The sequence below is a fragment of the Medicago truncatula genome, chromosome 1 (genome assembly GCF_003473485.1).
Source record: "Medicago truncatula cultivar Jemalong A17 chromosome 1, MtrunA17r5.0-ANR, whole genome shotgun sequence".
Taxonomy (NCBI): Eukaryota; Viridiplantae; Streptophyta; class Magnoliopsida; order Fabales; family Fabaceae; genus Medicago; species Medicago truncatula.
The window spans coordinates 4,984,303-5,002,895 of record NC_053042.1 but is presented as its reverse complement, the minus strand read 5'-3'; the positions used below and the strand labels follow the sequence as shown (position 1 = coordinate 5,002,895).

The window sequence follows — 18,593 nt, the reverse complement described above, 5'->3', positions numbered from 1 at the left end:
AAAATGAGGTCATAAATTTCCAAAGCATCCTTTATGGCTGCTTTCAGATATGTTGTCCTATATCTATCATCTATTTTAACTACTACATCTTCTATTTGGAATTCCTAACCCTTCAACATAGTTTCATCAATTCAAATGGCTACACACTTAGCCGAACCCCAAAAAAGACTAGGAGAATTTCTAAATGAGAAACAAGAACCTTTCATGCTAGAGCTATATCTTCTAGAAAGAGGGTACTCAAAAAGTTTGAGCTTAAACAAAAAGAGAAAGAGAAAGGTTTTATTACCATTTTCCAAAGCTCTAATATTTATAATTAACAAGCTAGCTTTCCAAAGCCAAAGTAATACTCTACCAACTACTAGGGACTATGAACAAAGAAAAAAACATGCAGGTTGCAATGTTGAGTTTTCATCAGCTAGTAACTCTACTATGTCCAATTCTTGCTCAAATGTTGATGAAGAAGGAACTTCCATATCATCACATAGAGATCATCACTTATTTTCTTCTCATATTCACCAAACTTGCAAGGAATATACTATGAGGTAAGACCTAAAATTTTACACATTTAGTTAATTAACTTCAAATGTTCCATTGTTAGAAAGAAACATTAATTGGTCGTGTTGCTCTTGCTAGCAATAGGTGGCAGAGGCAAAGATGCATGGAAGGCAGGTCTCAATCACTTGCAAAGATACCTCTAAGTAGAGCTCCTAATGGTAAAGTTCTTCATTTTTAAACTTTGTTGAACTATTTATATGAAATTTAAAATATTTGTAAACCAACTCAAAATATGAAAAGTAGGGATCAATATGCAGAATTTTACAATTTAGGGAATAATTTACCAAACTTGAAAATTTATATGGACCAATTTGCAAAAAATAAATTAATTGATTGGGACTAATTAGCAAAATTTGAAAGAATTATAACAATCAATTTGAGATTCAAATTGTAGAGAGTAAGGAAAGAATTTCAAATTCTTAGTTTTTTCTTCAAAGAATTTCAAATTCTTAGTTTTTAGGTGATATTTGAAATTCTCTAAATTTGACTTTGATGAAATACTTCATAAAACCTTTTAATTTAAAAATTCCTCCAAACACAGAAGAATTTACATAGAAGAAATTAAATTATCCACTAGAATTAAATTATTTAAAAAAAAAAAAAAAAAAAAGTCTTATCCAAACACACAAGAATTGTTGGTTTTAGTTTTTAGAACATAGAAAACTTTGTTTTTAGTTGTAGTTGATTCAATTTTAGTCGCGATAATATTTGTTATGTTGGTATTATTCTTTGAATAGTCCTTATTTGAAAGACTAAAATCCAATGATCACATATCATATAGACTGAATTCGACATATACAAATACATGAGACAGTGAGACTAAATCTAAAACAACAAGGATCAAAAATATGTTTTTTGAATTAAATCTATGGTTATTTAGGCTTTTGGTTTTATGATTGAACAAGGACGCAATAGTGTTTTTGTGCTTGTGAAACAGAGAACAAAGATGTTGAGGGAATGCAACAGAGAATAAAGATGCCTAAGAAAATCACAAACGACTCGCTATTATCAGTAGATGCCATATTAAATTTACTTGGTGTGTCGATAAAGAAAGAGAACTGTACTAATGAGTTGCATGAGTATCTTCCCCAGCCTCATCTTTCCCAAGTATTAAAATCCAAAAGGTTATCACACAAGATAAAGAAGCTCCTATTTGATTGTGTTAGAGATATTACCATAACCCTTCCAACCAAAGAGGACAGAAAGCAAGTTTGCAGACAATCCATGGGGCCTATAGAGCTTGAGAAGCTCACTTGTCAAGGGACAAGAGAATGGGGACAACATAGTGAAGATGGTTTAATGTCGTTATTGGCTATTGATTACTTGGATTCAATTATGGAATGGAGCAAGTTTGAATCACAAGTCAAGGACATTAGTTTTGAGATCACCGATTCAATTTTGGATATTATCAACAACGAAATTGTATCAGAAATTATTGGAACTATGGCACCTCCTTAATTTCAACATTATATGCTCTTTAGTTTTTTCCTTGCTGGATTACATACGTAAATATGTATGCATCTAAAAGCAGAGTTGACTTTAGCTTTCAGTCATACATATCGATTATTTTTTTTTTTCATGACAACAATCATTGTACGAGCCCTCAAATAACAAATCTAATAGTTAAAATAAAAATAAAAATAAGGCAGGTAAGGTATTAGTGAGTAACATTTTAAGAGGATGATTTGTTGTTAGTCACGAGATCAAATTCGAATCTTAGAATCTTAAATAATACTTTTTCGCTATCTCAACTCGTATATTGAGCTACTCGTTCAAGGATAAACAAGTGAATGACGTTGAAAATAAATTTTAGTTCTGGTCAAATGGCATCAGTATCAGATTCTGCATTTGCTGGAACATTGTATGCAAATATTGAGTGCATAAATTTAAGCTTATGATATGTCAATCAAATTTGAAGATATGTGGCCCACATTACTCTTGCTATAAAGAGTGTACATAGAATTGATAAATCTATAATGAGAACCAAAATATTCATTTTTACATGATCCTAAATTCACAGGTGTACATGAAAAGTAGAAGGATTGTTGGACAGTGAAGTGAAAGTCAATATTCTCCAAAAGATGCAGGTGAAGTTCTTTATCTCATCATTGCAAAAAGGTTAGGGACAAAGTACTAAACCTCTGCAACTGCATCATCACCAAGCTCCCCATCTTCAAGCTCCTCATTCCATCCACTTCTCCTCGAACCGTCACCGTGGTCCCTCTTGTGTCTTTTATGCCTACTTTCATTGTCTGACTCAGGAGAGTTTGCATGCTGCAAGAAATTAGTTCTTTCAGATACCTATTCTAAATTGCAAAACTTCTAATCAATATTTTACTAAAAAAAGATGCAGAAACTTCCATTCCATACCTTCCTAGACTTCTTGCGGTCACTTCCATGTCTTCGCGATTTTCTAGACTCTTCCTTCTCATCTTTTTCAGAATCCACATCATCCATACTGCTCTGATGCCTTCTTCGATGTTTTCTCTCTTTATCCTTTTCTTTTTTCTTCTCCTCTCTATAACCATGGCCGTCAGTCATGTCTTGATTATCACTATCTGATTCATCTTTCTTATGTCGTTCTTTTGATTTTTCTTTCTCACGTTCTCTTTCCTTCTCTTTTTTCTCCTTCTCTTTACGTTTTTCTTTCTCTTCTCTTTCTTTCTCTTTTTTGGCCTGCAAAAAATATTTATAAAATCAGATATTGACCCCAGATAAGGGTAAACCAAATGCAGGTAAATATTCCTGGTCATGCACGTTACACAACCTGTACAGGAACCTAATCTCTAAGCTACACTAGACAACAAGTTACAATGCATGCCAACTCATTCACTCCACTGAGTTTGTTTTGGAATAGATACATAGTAAGAAGTATGAACCTGAAAGGAAACATAATATCAACAACAAAAACTAAAAACTAAAAAAATATACAGATTTGCATGTCAAAACTAACTAATCCATTGCAATTGGCAATAAAACTAAAAAATTGCAGCAGATCAAACATATAGATGTTGTGAACAAAACCAAAAGGCGAAACAAACAAAGTATGCACCTTTTCTTCTTCACGCTTACGTTCCTTCTCTTTAGCTTTTTCCTTCAAGTATGTAATGTATTCCTCAAAAATTTCTTTGCTATAGCTTTCATTCCCAATTGAACTATATAAGGAAGTGCAGGGCAGAAAACATCAATCAACAAATTTTAGATCATGGAGACATTACGAGATACAACTGCTCCATAGAATAAAAACAAAATAATAAATATACATGTATTCTTGTGTGTCCTCAAAAAGTGCCTTGCATTCCTCCCATGTTGAAGAAGTAATAATATCCTACAGAAATATGTTTTATTATGTTTATAGCGAACCATTTAGCCAAAAACTGTGAAATATGAATCAGATCATGGTAGAGTCTTCATCTACCTTGAGTGTATATAACAAGTTAGTAAAGTCATCAGCAAGGCGTTGGCGTTTCTTAGCTTCTTTCTCCTCCTTCTCCTTAGCTCTCTCTAATAACTCTTCAAATAAAAGCTTTAAAAGGAAAAACAAAGTATCAAATTCTGATAATCCATTTTGCAAAGAAATAAACAATATTAAATAGGCCAACTGACTGACAACCTCTTCAAAGAGATATTTGTTCCAACATGCACAAGAGATTTCATGGAGACAAATACAACGATTGATAGAATGAGAAAATAACTCCCTCCCTCCCTCCCTCCCTCTTATACATTTCTCTTAATATGTGTGAAATGAACAAAAGGCTCACATATTATGGGACGGAGGGAGTATCACATAGAAGTTTCAAAAACAACAATCATAACTAACTATTGATCAAATGTTCTATAATAGATTTAACTTTACATCAATAACATGTAAAATATGCCTCAGCAATTATAGCCAAAATGAACCAAGAGAAGTCTAAAATAATGCACTTATTCTTCACTTCTTCTTTCTTGGCATATATTATCTGAACTAAATAAATGGCAGATTTCAATTTTTTGTTACTGTGAAAGCTAATTAGAAACGTCAAAACTAGTAATAATCGCCCTGCATTGTTTTGCCTTATGATAAATGTCAAGAAAACAAGAGTGAAACTGATATTGAGCTCTTCGGTCACAAGTACGACTACTCTAAAAAATAAACAGGTATATGTTTCAGGAGCCAAAAAAGGAATTGAAATGGATAGATAACAACCGAAATTCATTACCTTCAAATTGATCTCCGATATTGTTTTGCAAGTAGCTTCTTCTGATACAGCAGACTTGAAGTCCTCAAATACTGATGTAGTCGCTACGGTGATCTACTCGAATGGGAAGGGAGGCTGGGGTTAGCGGAGTGTCATTAAACATAAGCTACAGATAAAACACAAGGAAGATCTTTCTGAGGCCTACCTTGCCCGACTTAAGTATATCTTTTATGAGTGTCTTGTCTTCATGATACTATCAACAAGTCATGTTAAAAATAGAAATCAGAAGCCATTATAACTTAATTATATCACTAGAGGAGAATCTGATACTAAAAATCTAGCACATCACTAAATCACTCTGGATCACACAAGAAATATCCAATCAAGATACAAATGCAAGATACAACAGCAGACTTGTTTTCTTGAAATTCTAAATAAGTTGAAACCAAGTCAACTAACAGTGATAAATTAAATGCAAATATGTGGAATTGCTTTCTTGCTGTTTGTCTATTGAGCAACTCATCATGATTCAGAAGAAAATAGGACAAAGCCAGAACAGGATGAAACTCCAGAGAGTGTGTGTTGGTGATCAAAGGTTGTTCCGAAAAACAGTAAGCCAGCAACTTACTTACATAGAGCATAATGATATCATTCTAGATTTCAGCTGCGATAGACATGTATAACAAACTCATTTGCAGCAGAATTTTGATTACCTGCTTTTCAAGATTTTCAAAGACATCCTCAAATAAATCTTTTGGAGTAGAACCAGATGTATTTGATGCAACAGCCTGATATTGAGGCAACTCTTTGACCTACAAAATAGAAAGCATAAAAAATGACTCCTTCCATATTTTTTGCCAGCTTTCATTGTGACCAACTAAATATTTTACTACCTTCAAGCAATAATCTCGCCACTGTGTTTTGGCAGTAAGAACTCCATCAGCAATATGTTCTTCTAGCAACTTGCGAAATGCATCACGGTTTTTCCTTTCACCCCGACGGACTCGTTCCTATATCATACCCATTAAAATGAATACACAAACAAATTTGACTTGAAAAACAACGGATAATCATACACTTATGTTCTACCTTTTGTATCCTTTTTTGTTCCTCTTCCTCCTTCTCCAAGTCACGAATATAGTCCTGCCAAAGTTAATATCAGTACATAGAACCCTCATACATGACTATTGGGTTTTAGGTGAAACTCAAGCCCACTAAATCGACTTGTAAGTTGAGAATTGCCTTTTATAAGCTCTAAATAGGCAATATCTCTAGCCAATGTTGGATTTGAATATTTTCCAATAACAAACAACTCAGTGTTATTAAATAAGCACCATAGCGCTGCTATACCGCTATTACACATCGGAATTTGGAGCAACCGCAACAAAAGCTGATACACTATTGCAATTCCGCTACCACTGCAATAATGGTGACTTTTTGCATATTTGCGATAGTGGTTATTGCTTACATATTGGAAGTTATTGTTTTTTATGCTTTTTTTCCATAATGATAACATTAAATTTTTAATAACATCAAAGATAAAATAATGCTGAGTCGGTGATGAGATTGGGTCTTATATAACCCCTAAAATCCACAACCCAGATAAGGTAACCTCTCGTCACTAAACTGCCTCTCCATCTTCTCTCATCACTTCATACTTCACTTCATATTTTATAGAGCTTTAAACCATTTTTAATTAATCTTTCTGGCTTTCTCCAACAATGCATCATGCTTTATTAGTTGTTTGAACTATTGAGATTGAGTTTTATTTCAGTCACTTTTTAAATTTCTGGTTATGTAGTTTTTATTTGTGTGCAACATGCTTTATTTTATATATAATTATTTATTTCAACAGGTGTGCAGCTTCCACTATTTTCCAGCTACGCTATCCACTATTTCTCATGTTCATTTTGTTGACGATCCGCTATTTTCTGCAATCCGCTATTAATAAAACTGGAACAACTAAAAGAACATATTTACCTGGAAAACAAGCAATCGGTCAATTTTTTCAAGCAGTGAGTATCTATCATCATCCTCTAGCCGATCTTGGATTTTTCGCCAATGACTATTCACCTAAAATGAAATGGAAATAATAAGAAAAAGGTTCAAGAACAGAGCAACAACTACAACAGAAGGGCACCTCTTCAGAAAGAAAAAAAAAAATTAAATGTACCTTCACAAAATCACAGGACTCCAGAAATTTCCTATATTCTGCTAAATTCCGCCGGTGTTCCTCAGCAGCATTTTCCTTTTCCTAAAGTTTACACAAATAATAGTAAGAATGGACATGTTGACGCATTACTAATTGAAAAATTTAGCTATTTAATTTTAATGAGCAACTTGAATTAAAATCGGCCAATGCTCATTATTAGGTTTTAATCTAAACAGGGATTTTCCACCCCAATATGTGGTGCCAGGCTGCCCTGATGTTCACTCTTTTGGAATAAACAGAAAACAGTAACCCAGATCAAGTAGTAAGTGGTCAGCCATTAACATTTATAAGCAGCCACCATAGAAACTTCGGGGAATAGATGCATAACCCAGAATTAAAAACTAACTAGCCAACACACTGATATCACAAAATCCCGCCACAAAAACCAGTAAATAGTTTTGGACAGTAAGTTGAAGCTCAAAAAAGTAGTATGATTCTTCTCCCTGCACTTGATTCACACCCCAACCCAAATACATAAATTGAATGGGAGGTAGAATTTAGATCTTGAGCTATAGTACTTTAGACAATTTCCCAACATTCAACAATTGAAAGAATAATGGCAATAAAGCTACCCTGGACTACAAAACAATAAGGACATGAATTATGCCATGTAACATCAGAGAAGCTACTCCTTTTGCCATTATGATTTACTGCTTATTTTATTTTGGCCATGACCTTCGTTTTTGGTTTACATGTATGGCTTATGATTGGGCTGTCAGATTAATCTAGCTATGCAAATGAGAGGGTGAAAGGAATAAAAGAAGACCATTGGATTAAAATGTACGGTGCAGATTAAAAATTGCACGAATTTAGAAAGAGCAGGTGATTTTTTTCTGAACCTTCTCCTTCCTCACTCGTTCTCTGCTGTGTCGTAATACTTTCTCCATGATTCTTCTTCTCTATGATTCTTCTCTGTACTTTCCCTCAACAAGCTATATCAATTCAAATATCTTGTTCCAGCAAATATATATAATATATTTTAAAATTCTTGTTATAGTTTTTGTTATCTCTGTTCAATCTATATCTCTCAATTAAAACCCTTTTTCAATTTAGGAACTAGATTCTTGTTTTCTCAATTAAAACCCCTTTTTCAATCTATATCTCAATTCTTGTTTTCTCTTATATCTCAATTCTTAAATTTCATTCCACGAGAAAACAATTGAGGGAGATGAGCTGTATGACAAGAGGGTGAATCTTTCAAATTGGAAAAAAAAAAATTGATGCGTGGGGTATTTGCCCTAGATCTATAAATATTTGTGTATAATTTGGCCAATTTTCCAGTTGATTAGGATATAAAGAAGAAAACAAAATAGTAGGGGAAGAAGAAGAGAAAGGGGATGTTGGGAGAAGAGAGAGTGGTAGTGAGAAGCCAAACACACATGCGAGGATAAATTTTGTGGACAAAGTGCAGTATAAGGAATAAGATCTAATCCGTTAGATTTAATTTAACGGTTATAATTTAGCACTCTCATCTCTCATTATAAGATGTCCTCTCACTTGATATGTCCTCTATAATATATATATATATATATATATATATATATATATATATATATAACTTAAAATATAGTTGAGCAAGTTGAGCTCATTGTTGTTGACTTGCTGCTCGATGGGGAAGAAAGTAGAAACACCTAGACATTGAGTTTTAGCCTAAATAATGTACATTATTTGTTTGCAATGTTATTGAAGAACTTTATGTTTCGATAAAGTTTACATTATAAATTCAACTTTTCAATTGTGAACAATGTACTTCAAGTACTCGACACAAATTTAGAAGGTTGCCCATTGCTAGCTGAGAATTATAATCTCCATCCAAGGGAACAATCAAGCCTCGTATCAACATTTGATGAAATGTACCTACATGGCCACACTGAAATAGCTAATGTTCCGTCCATCTATACCCACTAAAATCTAGCCTAAAAGTAAAGGTTCAATAAACTTTGGCAGCTTGTGAAGAAGTAATATAAATTAGGGAAAAAAGAACAAAGATTAGAGAAAAAATAGAGCTTATTCTGAATAAACTGGTTCTGTTATTACAAAAATGGAATAACTGACTGCATCAGTTCATTATATTTATATCTATAGTTAGCAAAGCTGGGCGGACAACTAACTTTGTAACTAACTTAGTGGCAGTAAAACTGACCCAACAAGTCGGCATAAGACCAATATAAAGACAAGTCAGCCCTACATATAGCTATACTCTAATATTCATCACTCACCAACTCCCAACCGAAATTTGAATACCCATCAATCCTATTTGACCCTCAATAGAAAAACAAAAACTGGAAGAAAACTCAAAATGATCCACAACAAAATTATGGTTCCCATCATTCTTGCTGGCAAAGATCCCCCAGACCTATCAAGCTAATCAAAGTGGCTTTATCAAAGATGTTGCAGGAGGAGAATTATGAAAATTAATGTGAGAAAAATATGTAAAATTATTGATCATTAGTATTATCCTACAATGTAACAGAAAATTAAATTAGCCACAATCGTGGATCTTGGAAAATAGAAATCAAATGGAAGGCTCCCTTCCTTCATTGATAAATATGTGAACAAATTACAAAAATCACAACTCCCTTGAAACACCTTTTTTTATATAATTCCTTGTAACACATTTACTTACAGCAAAAAAATGGTTTTGCAAAATAAGATAGTCAAGCTAAATACTGTTTGGACAAGCATTTTAATAAAAATTTCAGTCAAGCCAATGCGATACTTCAACTCCTCCCTTCATTATATTCAAGTATTTTACAAACTAAAATGTAAATGCTAAAATGAGACTATAAGAGCTAACAGGCTCCCCACCTGCCCCCACCAACAAAATAAAAACAAGATTCTTCCCCAAACTGACAAGTATTGTAAGAACATTAACATATTACTCGAGAAAAAGGTTTATGGAGCTTCCTTGGGTACCAACAATAGACCTAAATGATATGTCATGCTCAAAAAGGTTCATGTGTAAAAACATAGTAAAATAGTATCACCTTTCTCTCAAGTTCCACCATGTAGCTTTCAAATAAATCTTCCCGATCTCTTACTCTTTCAACAGCATTGAATCGTTCATCATTTTCAAGCATACTTATAGCTTTGCTGATTCAGTAAATCGTTGATGAGAAATTTCAAGATGGATCAGTTCAGCCTAACACGAACAAGAAAACACAACACATTAATCAGACATGCAAAATTATACCTCCATCTTGTGGATGATGTTAGCTCCTTGCACTCCTGAAAAAAGAATGTTTGTAATGAGTAACTAGTGAAGACAATAATTATTTAGCAATGAGTGACTAGTAAAAGCACAAATGTATGTGGTATTCTGTTCAACATACTTCTAACATCTTTGTGAATTCTTCGCGGGCTTTTTTCTGCTTTATGCGCCTTTCTTCAGCCTCTAGCTTCTTCCTTTGACCCAAATACTGAATGGATGATAAAATTGATTCAATATCAAAAGCCAGGTAAAATGGTATGCGGCTGAAATAGTCCACTTTATGCAAAATGAAGGATATGATGTAAGGTCGGATATGCATAGTCCCATATGAGGCCTGACTCTCACCTCGTTGAAAGCTTGTTTTCGCTCACCAAGTGTTTTCAGGGCATTATATCTTTTATCATTGATGATTTCTCTCATTGCCTAAATTACAATTCAAATATGACAATTAGCATTTGAAACACAAGAATGAATGGAAAAACTGAAGGTGCCTCGTCTTACCTGTTCCCACGTCCAATCAGAATGAACATTCACAGATTCCAAAAGCGCTTTAAATGCATTTTTTGCTTCCTAAAAGAGTAAAGTAAAGTGGTAATAAAGATGATGGAGAAGAATAATATAATAACATATGGACCTACCAAGTTTTTTAATAGAGGAGATTATCCATGACATAAAGAATACTTACCAGCTTATTTGCATATACAAAAGTTTCACCATCATTGGTTTTCTCCTCTGAAGGAGTCACATTAGTTTGTCCAACCACAGGAACTCCTTTTTTGGCTTCCTACAAGAGTTGCAAGGTAATTTGAATAATAAGCAACCAATTAAAGCCTTATCCATGGCTATATGGTTCAAATAAGAATACAATATCCTAAAACAGATTTTACTAGCAATATGTAAATAGAATAAAAAAGATTCTTGATTGGACAAGATATAAAGGATTACGCTAGTATTATATGATTGAACCAAGATTGCAAAAGTGGACAATAATGGATTAAGATACTACAATTAGAATTTTATTCTAGTGTTTATTTTTTCTTATTCATCAATTGAATTGTTTTCACAGGCGTGCATGAATGTTTATGTTAGGATATCTACACAGCAGGTATCTCCAAATAGACCATACTTTTAGAGTGATACAATTCCAATAATTCTAAATGATAAACGAAAAAAAAAATACCTCCATATCTTGAAGAGGTGTTCCATTGACAGAAGAAGTAGAATCATGAGTTGCTTGATTTTCAACACTGTACCCGGAAATTTTAAATTAGTAAGTCAGCATTGAAAACTACAACCAGATATAAGAGAGAAATGAAGTCATAAGAAAACAATTAACTAGCAGAACATAATTTTATACATGGAATTAATTTTTGAATCAAGTGAGTTGGCTACTACTCCTAAGCTTCCTGCAACTGCTGTAGGTGCAGTGCTCACAGTTACAACGGTGCTTGGTTCAACTCCTGTGGTGCTTGAAGTAACGACAGAATGGGAAACAGAGGCCACTGATAAACCAGAAACTGGTCGTTGATTATCAGTGGCAACAACTGGTGTAACAGAAGATGGGCTTGAAGCAAGACCATTAGGTGTCAAAGTGTTGGAGCTAGCAGCATTAGCTGGTGGAGTTGATGTTGCAGCAGAGGAGGCAGCAGCATTGGATGTATCACTTGTTTCTGACACCATTCCCTGGCTAATAGTTTTATGTGCCTGCTCACGGGCCAACTGAACGGAAATTTTACAAATAGGTAAGAAATTGTCGGCCAAATAATGGAAAACAATTACAAACACCGTTTATTAACCATATACCTTGAGTTCTTCTGGTATTGTCCATACTGATTGCTGAGTAACCTTGTTGTAATAATACCTGCAGCAAGTCACAGTCAAAACTTAAAACAATTGATTTAATGAATGACACGGGAAGGGTACATAAAAAAGATATGATACATTTTGTAGATAATATTATACAATAATTAGACATAACATACTTTCTTCCCTCTGAAGAAGTGAACTCTTTCCAAACAGTTGATGCATCAGCCCTCTGTCACATCCAGCAGAATTAGTGTGTTTTGAAAATGCAAGAAGTAAACCACCCACGAAAGATTATTATATCAAGGTAATAATTAACCGCAAGCTAATAAAGAAAAGATACTATGCCTAGAGAGTTAATTAATGATATACTATAGTATTGCCAAAACTAACAAGAATAATACAACAAACAATAATTTAAAATCCGCGTGCATAAATATTTAAACACTGCATTCATAAGAGGGGTGAAGCAAAAAAGAAACTAATAGGTGGGAAAATGCCATTCAAAATTATTGGGTAAATGAAAATAAACATATAGAGATGCACAACAGCACACCGTATATCTTACACACACACACCCAATTAGATCACCCTATAAAATTACTAAAGGAACGAGAATGGAAGGAGCCAACCATCAATTAATGGCATTGCAGAACCAATCTCACATTTTAGGTTAAAAAACAAAAATTATAAATAGCAAACTATTGCCTGACTTGAGAAAGTGCAACCCCAGCCTTCACAGTGACCGTATAGAGCAGTTGTTAAAATTTCTCCTGACTTGGGATGATATCTACAAATCAGTGGAAGTACATGCACATAAAAGGATATTCACACCATAAACCTTTCATGATCATTGGAAACATAGTAGAAATGGTCAAAATCCATACTAGATACCAGTTGGATTGAACACAACATTTTCAAAGCATGTCCAACAGATGATAAAAAATGACATCAGATTACAGCAACAGTATGAAATTTTACCTCAAGAGGTGACATCAACTCCAAAGGTTTTTCCCAACTAGATTGCCTTGTACTCTTGTTGTAGTAATATCTGATTCAATTCAGTAAATAACAAAAACTTCATTACGCTTCAAAATAATGCAAATTGTGAAAGAAGTAGATTATTAAATCATCAACAATAATTGAAAAACCATACAAGGTATTTTTGTTTTTTCTAGGAAAAAAAGATATAATTATATTAGCCAATACCTTCTCCCATCACCAGCAGTATGCTCTTGCCAATCAGATGCAGAGTTGTTGCTAGTGGTATTAGTTGCCTAAAATTTGTCAGAACAAAAAACCAATAATTATTTCATCTCAAATATCTGAGCGAAGGTAATATTAAAACACAATTATATCATCACAATTCAATAAATTTAATTCATTATATTGGGAAAAACTCAATTCTCACATTGAAAATAGATAAGGCCTGAAAAAAAAATCTAAAGAGTGGCAACCCTCACCTTTAAGCCGGTTTTGTAAGGAATAGTAGGTCAAATATAAAAGCTTAATACGTTGAATCACATATAATATGAAGTATTACAAAAAAATAAATTAATGGCCTATTGAGATTCAATTAGCTACTCTTGTGGAATTTGCCTCAAACGACATGACTACCTTAACAACAAAGTCACCAATTCTTTTACAGTCACCAATTCTTTCCTCACACCCCTTGGGCAAAACAAATAATTGAAAAAATAACTTTATGTAACCTCTACTAATTGATACTACAAGCTTGTCAAAAATTGCTTGTATACTAGTTTTCTGGTGAGATCACTAAAGAAACTCGATATACTGGTATAATAATCATCCACGAGTTGGGAACCCACAACACTTAAGTTGAGTTGGGCAACCTGCGGCTGCATACCTGATAATCTAACTTCACTGTCCTCTCTATGTTGAATCAATTCTCTGCAATCTCTGTTCTTCGTCATCTCACAACAATGGTTCGATTGCAATTATACTAGGAATTTATCTGTCCTCACTGTGCTCGATCCCAGGTCAAGGTGTGATCGCATCTAAGTAGGATAATGATGAGATTACCATGAAAAATTGCAAGAACATGGGATCCATGTTTATTTAAGCCTGAAACATGCAATGAAGCTGGGGGTTCACAAAAAAACTACGAATGCTCACCAAAGTGAACCCTAATTTTTCCTATCTTCTCACTCCCTCACTCAGGCAACATCTGTAGGCTGTAGCAGAGACCGACCCTCTCTTTGTGCAACACAATCTATGAAACTCAAGCTCTCACACTCACGCACCTATCCCTATCCTCACAGACTGCAACTCTCTTTTCACCAAATTTAGTCCTCTGACCCAAACATGTCTAACCAATCTATCTCTTTTCAGTCAAATACCCTCCGATCTCACATTCAAAACTCCTCCTCCCTATTCACTCGTAATGATTCAGTCACTAACCCTCCGGAGCCCTCCCTCTAGTTTTAGTTAGTGCAGTGTGAAATCATTTCATTTTTTAATTCTCTTTTTTTTTTACCCAAAACTCAAAGTAGGGATATTTTGGGATTTTATTAAAATATAACTTCTCAGCTGCATCTTGGGCCTTTACGTTCTAGTTTCTTTCTGTTATTTTTCCTCACAATTATTATCACATATAGTACTGAAATTGAGATTAAAAAGGAAATATCTTTCAATAAAAATACAATAAATAACTATAAAATAAATATTTAAATTTTAATTGAACAATAGAGATATTACTATAATAATACTGAAATTGAGATTACATAAGGAAATATCTAGGGAAAATTGCACAAACCTCCCTTGAGGTTTGTTAAAATGTCACTCACACCCCCTCAAATTTTTAACAAGACATTAACCTCCCCTACTTAATTTTAACTAGACAATAACCTCCCCTACTTAAATTTCAATGTTAATAACATCTTTTTACTAGCTTAACACCGCTTGCCTCTGTAAACAGACCAAGTTCCCTGCCACTTCCTTTCTTCCGAATCTGAATCGCCATCTTGGCCGTTGTATTGGAATATATTCATTCCATGATCAAATCAAGTAGCATTATAATTTAAAAGTTATGAAAAGAAGGAACTCCAGCATTTAAAACACATTACTTCATAGCAAACAAACTTGAATATATTTACAGTTTGTATAAACAAGAGCTGCTTAAATGTAAAAGTATGGGAACAACACTTACAGCATCAGTTGATGCAGTACCAGATGATTGAACTCCGGACGGTTGTACAGACGTTACAGCTGCAGCACTCTTTGGTACTGAGGACAACCAAGGTTGTCCGGCAGGAGGTGCATGCATTTGAGGTGGATGCTGGTATTGGGGCAATGCATTAGCATTGTCTTGCTGCTGACCATAAGATGGTGTGAACTGAAAAATTGTAAAGGATGGGTTAAAGGTAATACATGATTCAGAGACAATCTGGTATCTACAACAGGAGGAAAAACTTCAAAAAGTAAGGCAACCCGTACAGTGTATAGAGATTGAGGAGGTGCTCCTGAAACAGGCAAGCCAGGCATATGATTGTTTATGTGAGGAACAGCTTGTTGTGCATGTTGTGGAACAGATGTCAGTGGCCTGTTTGTTTGAATATATGGCATAGGTATACCCTGTGATGATGAAACAGGATGACCGGGCTGAATTTGTCTTGGAGCCAACTGTTGCATTTGTTGAGAATACTGCAATTGCTGACCTTGAATAGCAGGCATCCCGACATTAGATGAAGGAACGGCATGCCCTGCATGTCCGAATTGTTGTGAAGTCATGGGAACAAATGTTGGCCCTTGCTGTGCATGAATGACTGGCCGAAACTGCAGATAAAAAGATGTGAGTGATTGCAAAATATTCAAGTACAAGAATAGTTAATAGCACATAAAAATAACCGCCACCAAGCACTATCGTACGAAGTAGAGTTAGCTACATGAGTCAGATGAGGCCATAATTCCCTACCAAAAAGTAATAGATAACACGAACAGGAAAAATGAAATCAGTTGCGTAAACAAGGGAGAACCAAACTTTTGAGGACCCAACAGTCAAGCCAAAAGAGAAATAAACAATATATAGAGGGGAGACGTGGGGGAGAGAGCGGGCGGGGGGGGGGGGGGGGGATGGTGTCCTAAGATCGAAAGGAAGATTAAAGGATAAGATCCTGCTGTAAAATAAAATATAAAAAAACATGAAATGTTAAAAATATGACTAATTAATTTAGTAGTAGTATAATAAGCTAATAACATAAACACATTTCTTAGTATTATAATATTATTACTGTTTCAATACTTATTTAATATTTGATAGTGGTTATGAAACAAGGAAAAAACGGTCGGTCCACAATTCATAGATAAGGCTGAGCACTAGAGCTGATAGATTGAGGGGTGTTTCAGAGTGCTTGAGACACAAGGTTGAGGTCCCTTGTCGTGGATAAAGAAGATCAGACAAGTTTAGTGAGGACACTGGGACAGATTGGCCTGGGTGAGAGAGCACCAACAAAGAACAAAGTGTAAGGATGACATGATGAGGAAGTATGTTCGGAAGATGGAAGACAGCACAAGGGCTCCAAAATCAAGTGGCAAGTGGTAACATATAAGAATAACATACAAATCATTCTGTATAAGTAGCAAATAGCAATTGAAAACTTGTGATGTTCTGAGCCCATGCACATATCCCAATATTATGATTCAAACTACACATCGCATCGTGCATTATTTAACAGAAATGAATGTTCATAATCTGACAACAGAAGTGGAAATAACTGAATTAGCAGCACATAATATGATGCCATCACACGTGTTACCACATTCAGCGGATTAATTAGATACGGAATATAAAGAATAAACCGTTAATTTGATCCCTGAACTGCCACTCTCTCCAAATTGACATCTAAATTATAGAAACCTACAACACAATCACTAAATTACTCTGCATTTTAAAATAGATGCCAAGTGCGGAATATAAGGAATAAACAGTCAATTTGGTCCCGTGAACTATCACTCTCTCCAGATTAGTCCCTATACTATAGAAACCTAGTAAACGATCACCAAAATACTCTTCATCACTAAACAGCCACTAAACCTTTTATATTACTTTGAGCAGTCCCTAAACTATTCTCCAATCGGGTTACTTAGTCCCTCCGTCACTTTGAGAAGTTTGAGTGGTGTTTTTTTATAGCCAACTGTTAGTAATTAGTTGTTAAGTTAGTTATTTTTTCCTCCACCAGAGTTTAAACTCAGATCCTCCAACTCCCTTTCAACCCTTAGCACTAATCAGTTGTACTACCCAACCCCCCCTCAGTTTGGGTTGCGTTAACTGCTCCACTAACACTCCGGCTATGTCTTAGGAACCAACTTTGAAAAAGAAGTAGTTCATACATAGACTAAAGCCATGTTTGGATAAACAGCTTAATTTGCAGCTTATAGCATAAGTGCTTATGTCTTAGCTATGTCAATAATAAAAGATAATAGAATAAACTAAATCGTATTAGCCATAAACTATTTCCATAACCTATCTTGAGTAGCTTATGAAAATAAGCTAAAAACAACCTAAGAACATGTCATAACCTGTTTTCATTAAATTCTCCCAAAGAGTCTCACAAGTACTTCTATGAGTCGATAAGCACAAATAAGTCAATCCAAACAGCCATAAATTGACAATATAAGCTACTAGTAGTTCCCGAAATGAAAATTTAGTGTCAACATTATCAAAATTAATACACAATAAATCAAAGCAAGTTACTAAGACACGATTATTGCATCAAATAATAGGAATTGAGAAAGAATTAGGCTGATACCTGAATAGAAGAAGGTTGTTGAGGATTATTCGCCATCACAAACAATTCCTGAAATGAACACAATCGCGGAATCGATTATCGTCGTAGATGTAAATCGCGTCCTCGAGCGAGCGAGCCAGCGAAGAAGAGAAGAGTTGCTTACTCCTTCAAGTCCGACGGCGTATTCCGGCGAGATTTTGGGTTGAGATTGAAGCAATTCCAATCTAACTTGTTTTCTGATACAACAAGGGTTTTGATTTGATGGAGATTTCTTTGTTTTAGGGTTTTAATTTTTTTCTTTTAATGAGATGAATTTTTCTGATTTTTTTTTTCAATTACCTAATTATAGAAAGAAAGAAAACAATATACCATGTTTAATCTACCTTGCTTTGAAAGTAGATTGACTAGGGTTGAGTATGGGATGTAGGGGAGCAACGGTTCACTTTGGATCGGTTTTCAGTTAAAAAAAAAATGTATGAATTGATGAATTTTTCGTTGGTTCGGTTTGGTTTGGATTTCACTCTTTTTTAAAAAATGAATCGAACCAAACAAATATGAATGGTTCGGTATAGATTGGCTCAGTTGATCGGTTTATTTGAAAATAGAATAAAAAAATATATTTTCATAAATTTATATTTCATGCATATAGCAACGTACATCACGCTAAAATATTTCATATATCTTTGTATTTCATATTTTGTTTTTTCACGTTCTCTATTTTTCAAACAACTTTTTATAACCAACAGATGAACGATTTGAGCGGCGGTGGGAAACGATGAGTTAGGTCTGGTTGACGGCTAAGGTTTCTTTAAAAAAAAAAAAAATAGAGTCTCAGTGATGAGATGAGATGAGATGATGAAGGGAGAAAGTGAATGGATCAAGGA

At 34.4% G+C, this 18,593-nt stretch overlaps 2 protein-coding genes across 3 annotated transcripts; one reads left to right on the top strand and one right to left on the bottom strand.

Annotated features, from left to right (window-relative positions):
• LOC25482047 (uncharacterized) lies at positions 1–2,300 on the top strand. 2 transcript variants are annotated; one of them, XM_013610511.3, is made up of 3 exons: positions 1–542; positions 640–713; positions 1,493–2,300. In XM_013610511.3, exons 1-3 carry the CDS (start codon positions 136–138, stop codon positions 2,011–2,013), a joined length of 1,002 nt encoding a protein of 333 aa, XP_013465965.1. In that variant the 5' UTR covers positions 1–135; the 3' UTR covers positions 2,014–2,300. The 2 variants fall into 2 exon arrangements, with proteins under 2 accessions (XP_013465965.1, XP_013465966.1); XM_013610512.3 differs by having other exon boundaries at positions 634–713.
• A 68-nt stretch (positions 2,301–2,368) lies between these two features.
• LOC25482046 (pre-mRNA-processing protein 40A) lies at positions 2,369–18,045 on the bottom strand. The gene is made up of 27 exons (XM_024775324.2): positions 17,731–18,045; positions 15,419–15,757; positions 15,132–15,317; positions 13,172–13,239; positions 12,944–13,013; positions 12,142–12,194; positions 11,963–12,020; positions 11,517–11,878; positions 11,340–11,406; positions 10,845–10,943; positions 10,661–10,729; positions 10,505–10,582; positions 10,281–10,367; positions 10,142–10,176; positions 9,936–10,041; positions 6,910–6,990; positions 6,717–6,809; positions 5,826–5,879; positions 5,630–5,746; positions 5,450–5,548; positions 4,942–4,989; positions 4,758–4,850; positions 3,974–4,081; positions 3,819–3,883; positions 3,608–3,710; positions 2,926–3,231; positions 2,369–2,829 (listed from the first exon to the last, which is right to left on the bottom strand). The coding sequence occupies exons 1-27, from the start codon at positions 17,764–17,766 to the stop codon at positions 2,689–2,691; spliced, it is 3,021 nt and encodes a 1,006-aa protein (XP_024631092.1). The 5' UTR covers positions 17,767–18,045; the 3' UTR covers positions 2,369–2,688.
• Positions 18,046–18,593: the final 548 nt, after the last annotated feature.

What these genes read in the sequence shown, in the direction of transcription:
- LOC25482047 (XM_013610512.3), top strand. Translation starts at nt 136, where the DNA reads ATGGCTACACACTTAGCCGAACCCCAAAAAAGACTAGGAGAATTTCTA. An exon ending in TGCAAGGAATATACTATGAG is followed by an intron (nt 543 to 633) that starts GTAAGACCTAAA and finishes TGCTCTTGCTAG; the next exon opens with CAATAGGTGGCAGAGGCAAA. An exon ending in TCTAAGTAGAGCTCCTAATG is followed by an intron (nt 714 to 1,492) that starts GTAAAGTTCTTC and finishes CTTGTGAAACAG; the next exon opens with AGAACAAAGATGTTGAGGGA.
- LOC25482046 (XM_024775324.2), bottom strand. Translation starts at nt 17,766, where the DNA reads ATGGCGAATAATCCTCAACAACCTTCTTCTATTCAG. An exon ending in AGTTGATGTCACCTCTTGAG is followed by an intron (nt 12,195 to 12,943) that starts GTAAAATTTCAT and finishes TGGATGTGACAG; the next exon opens with AGGGCTGATGCATCAACTGT. An exon ending in TATCGGAGATCAATTTGAAG is followed by an intron (nt 4,082 to 4,757) that starts GTAATGAATTTC and finishes TTCCTTTTAAAG; the next exon opens with CTTTTATTTGAAGAGTTATT.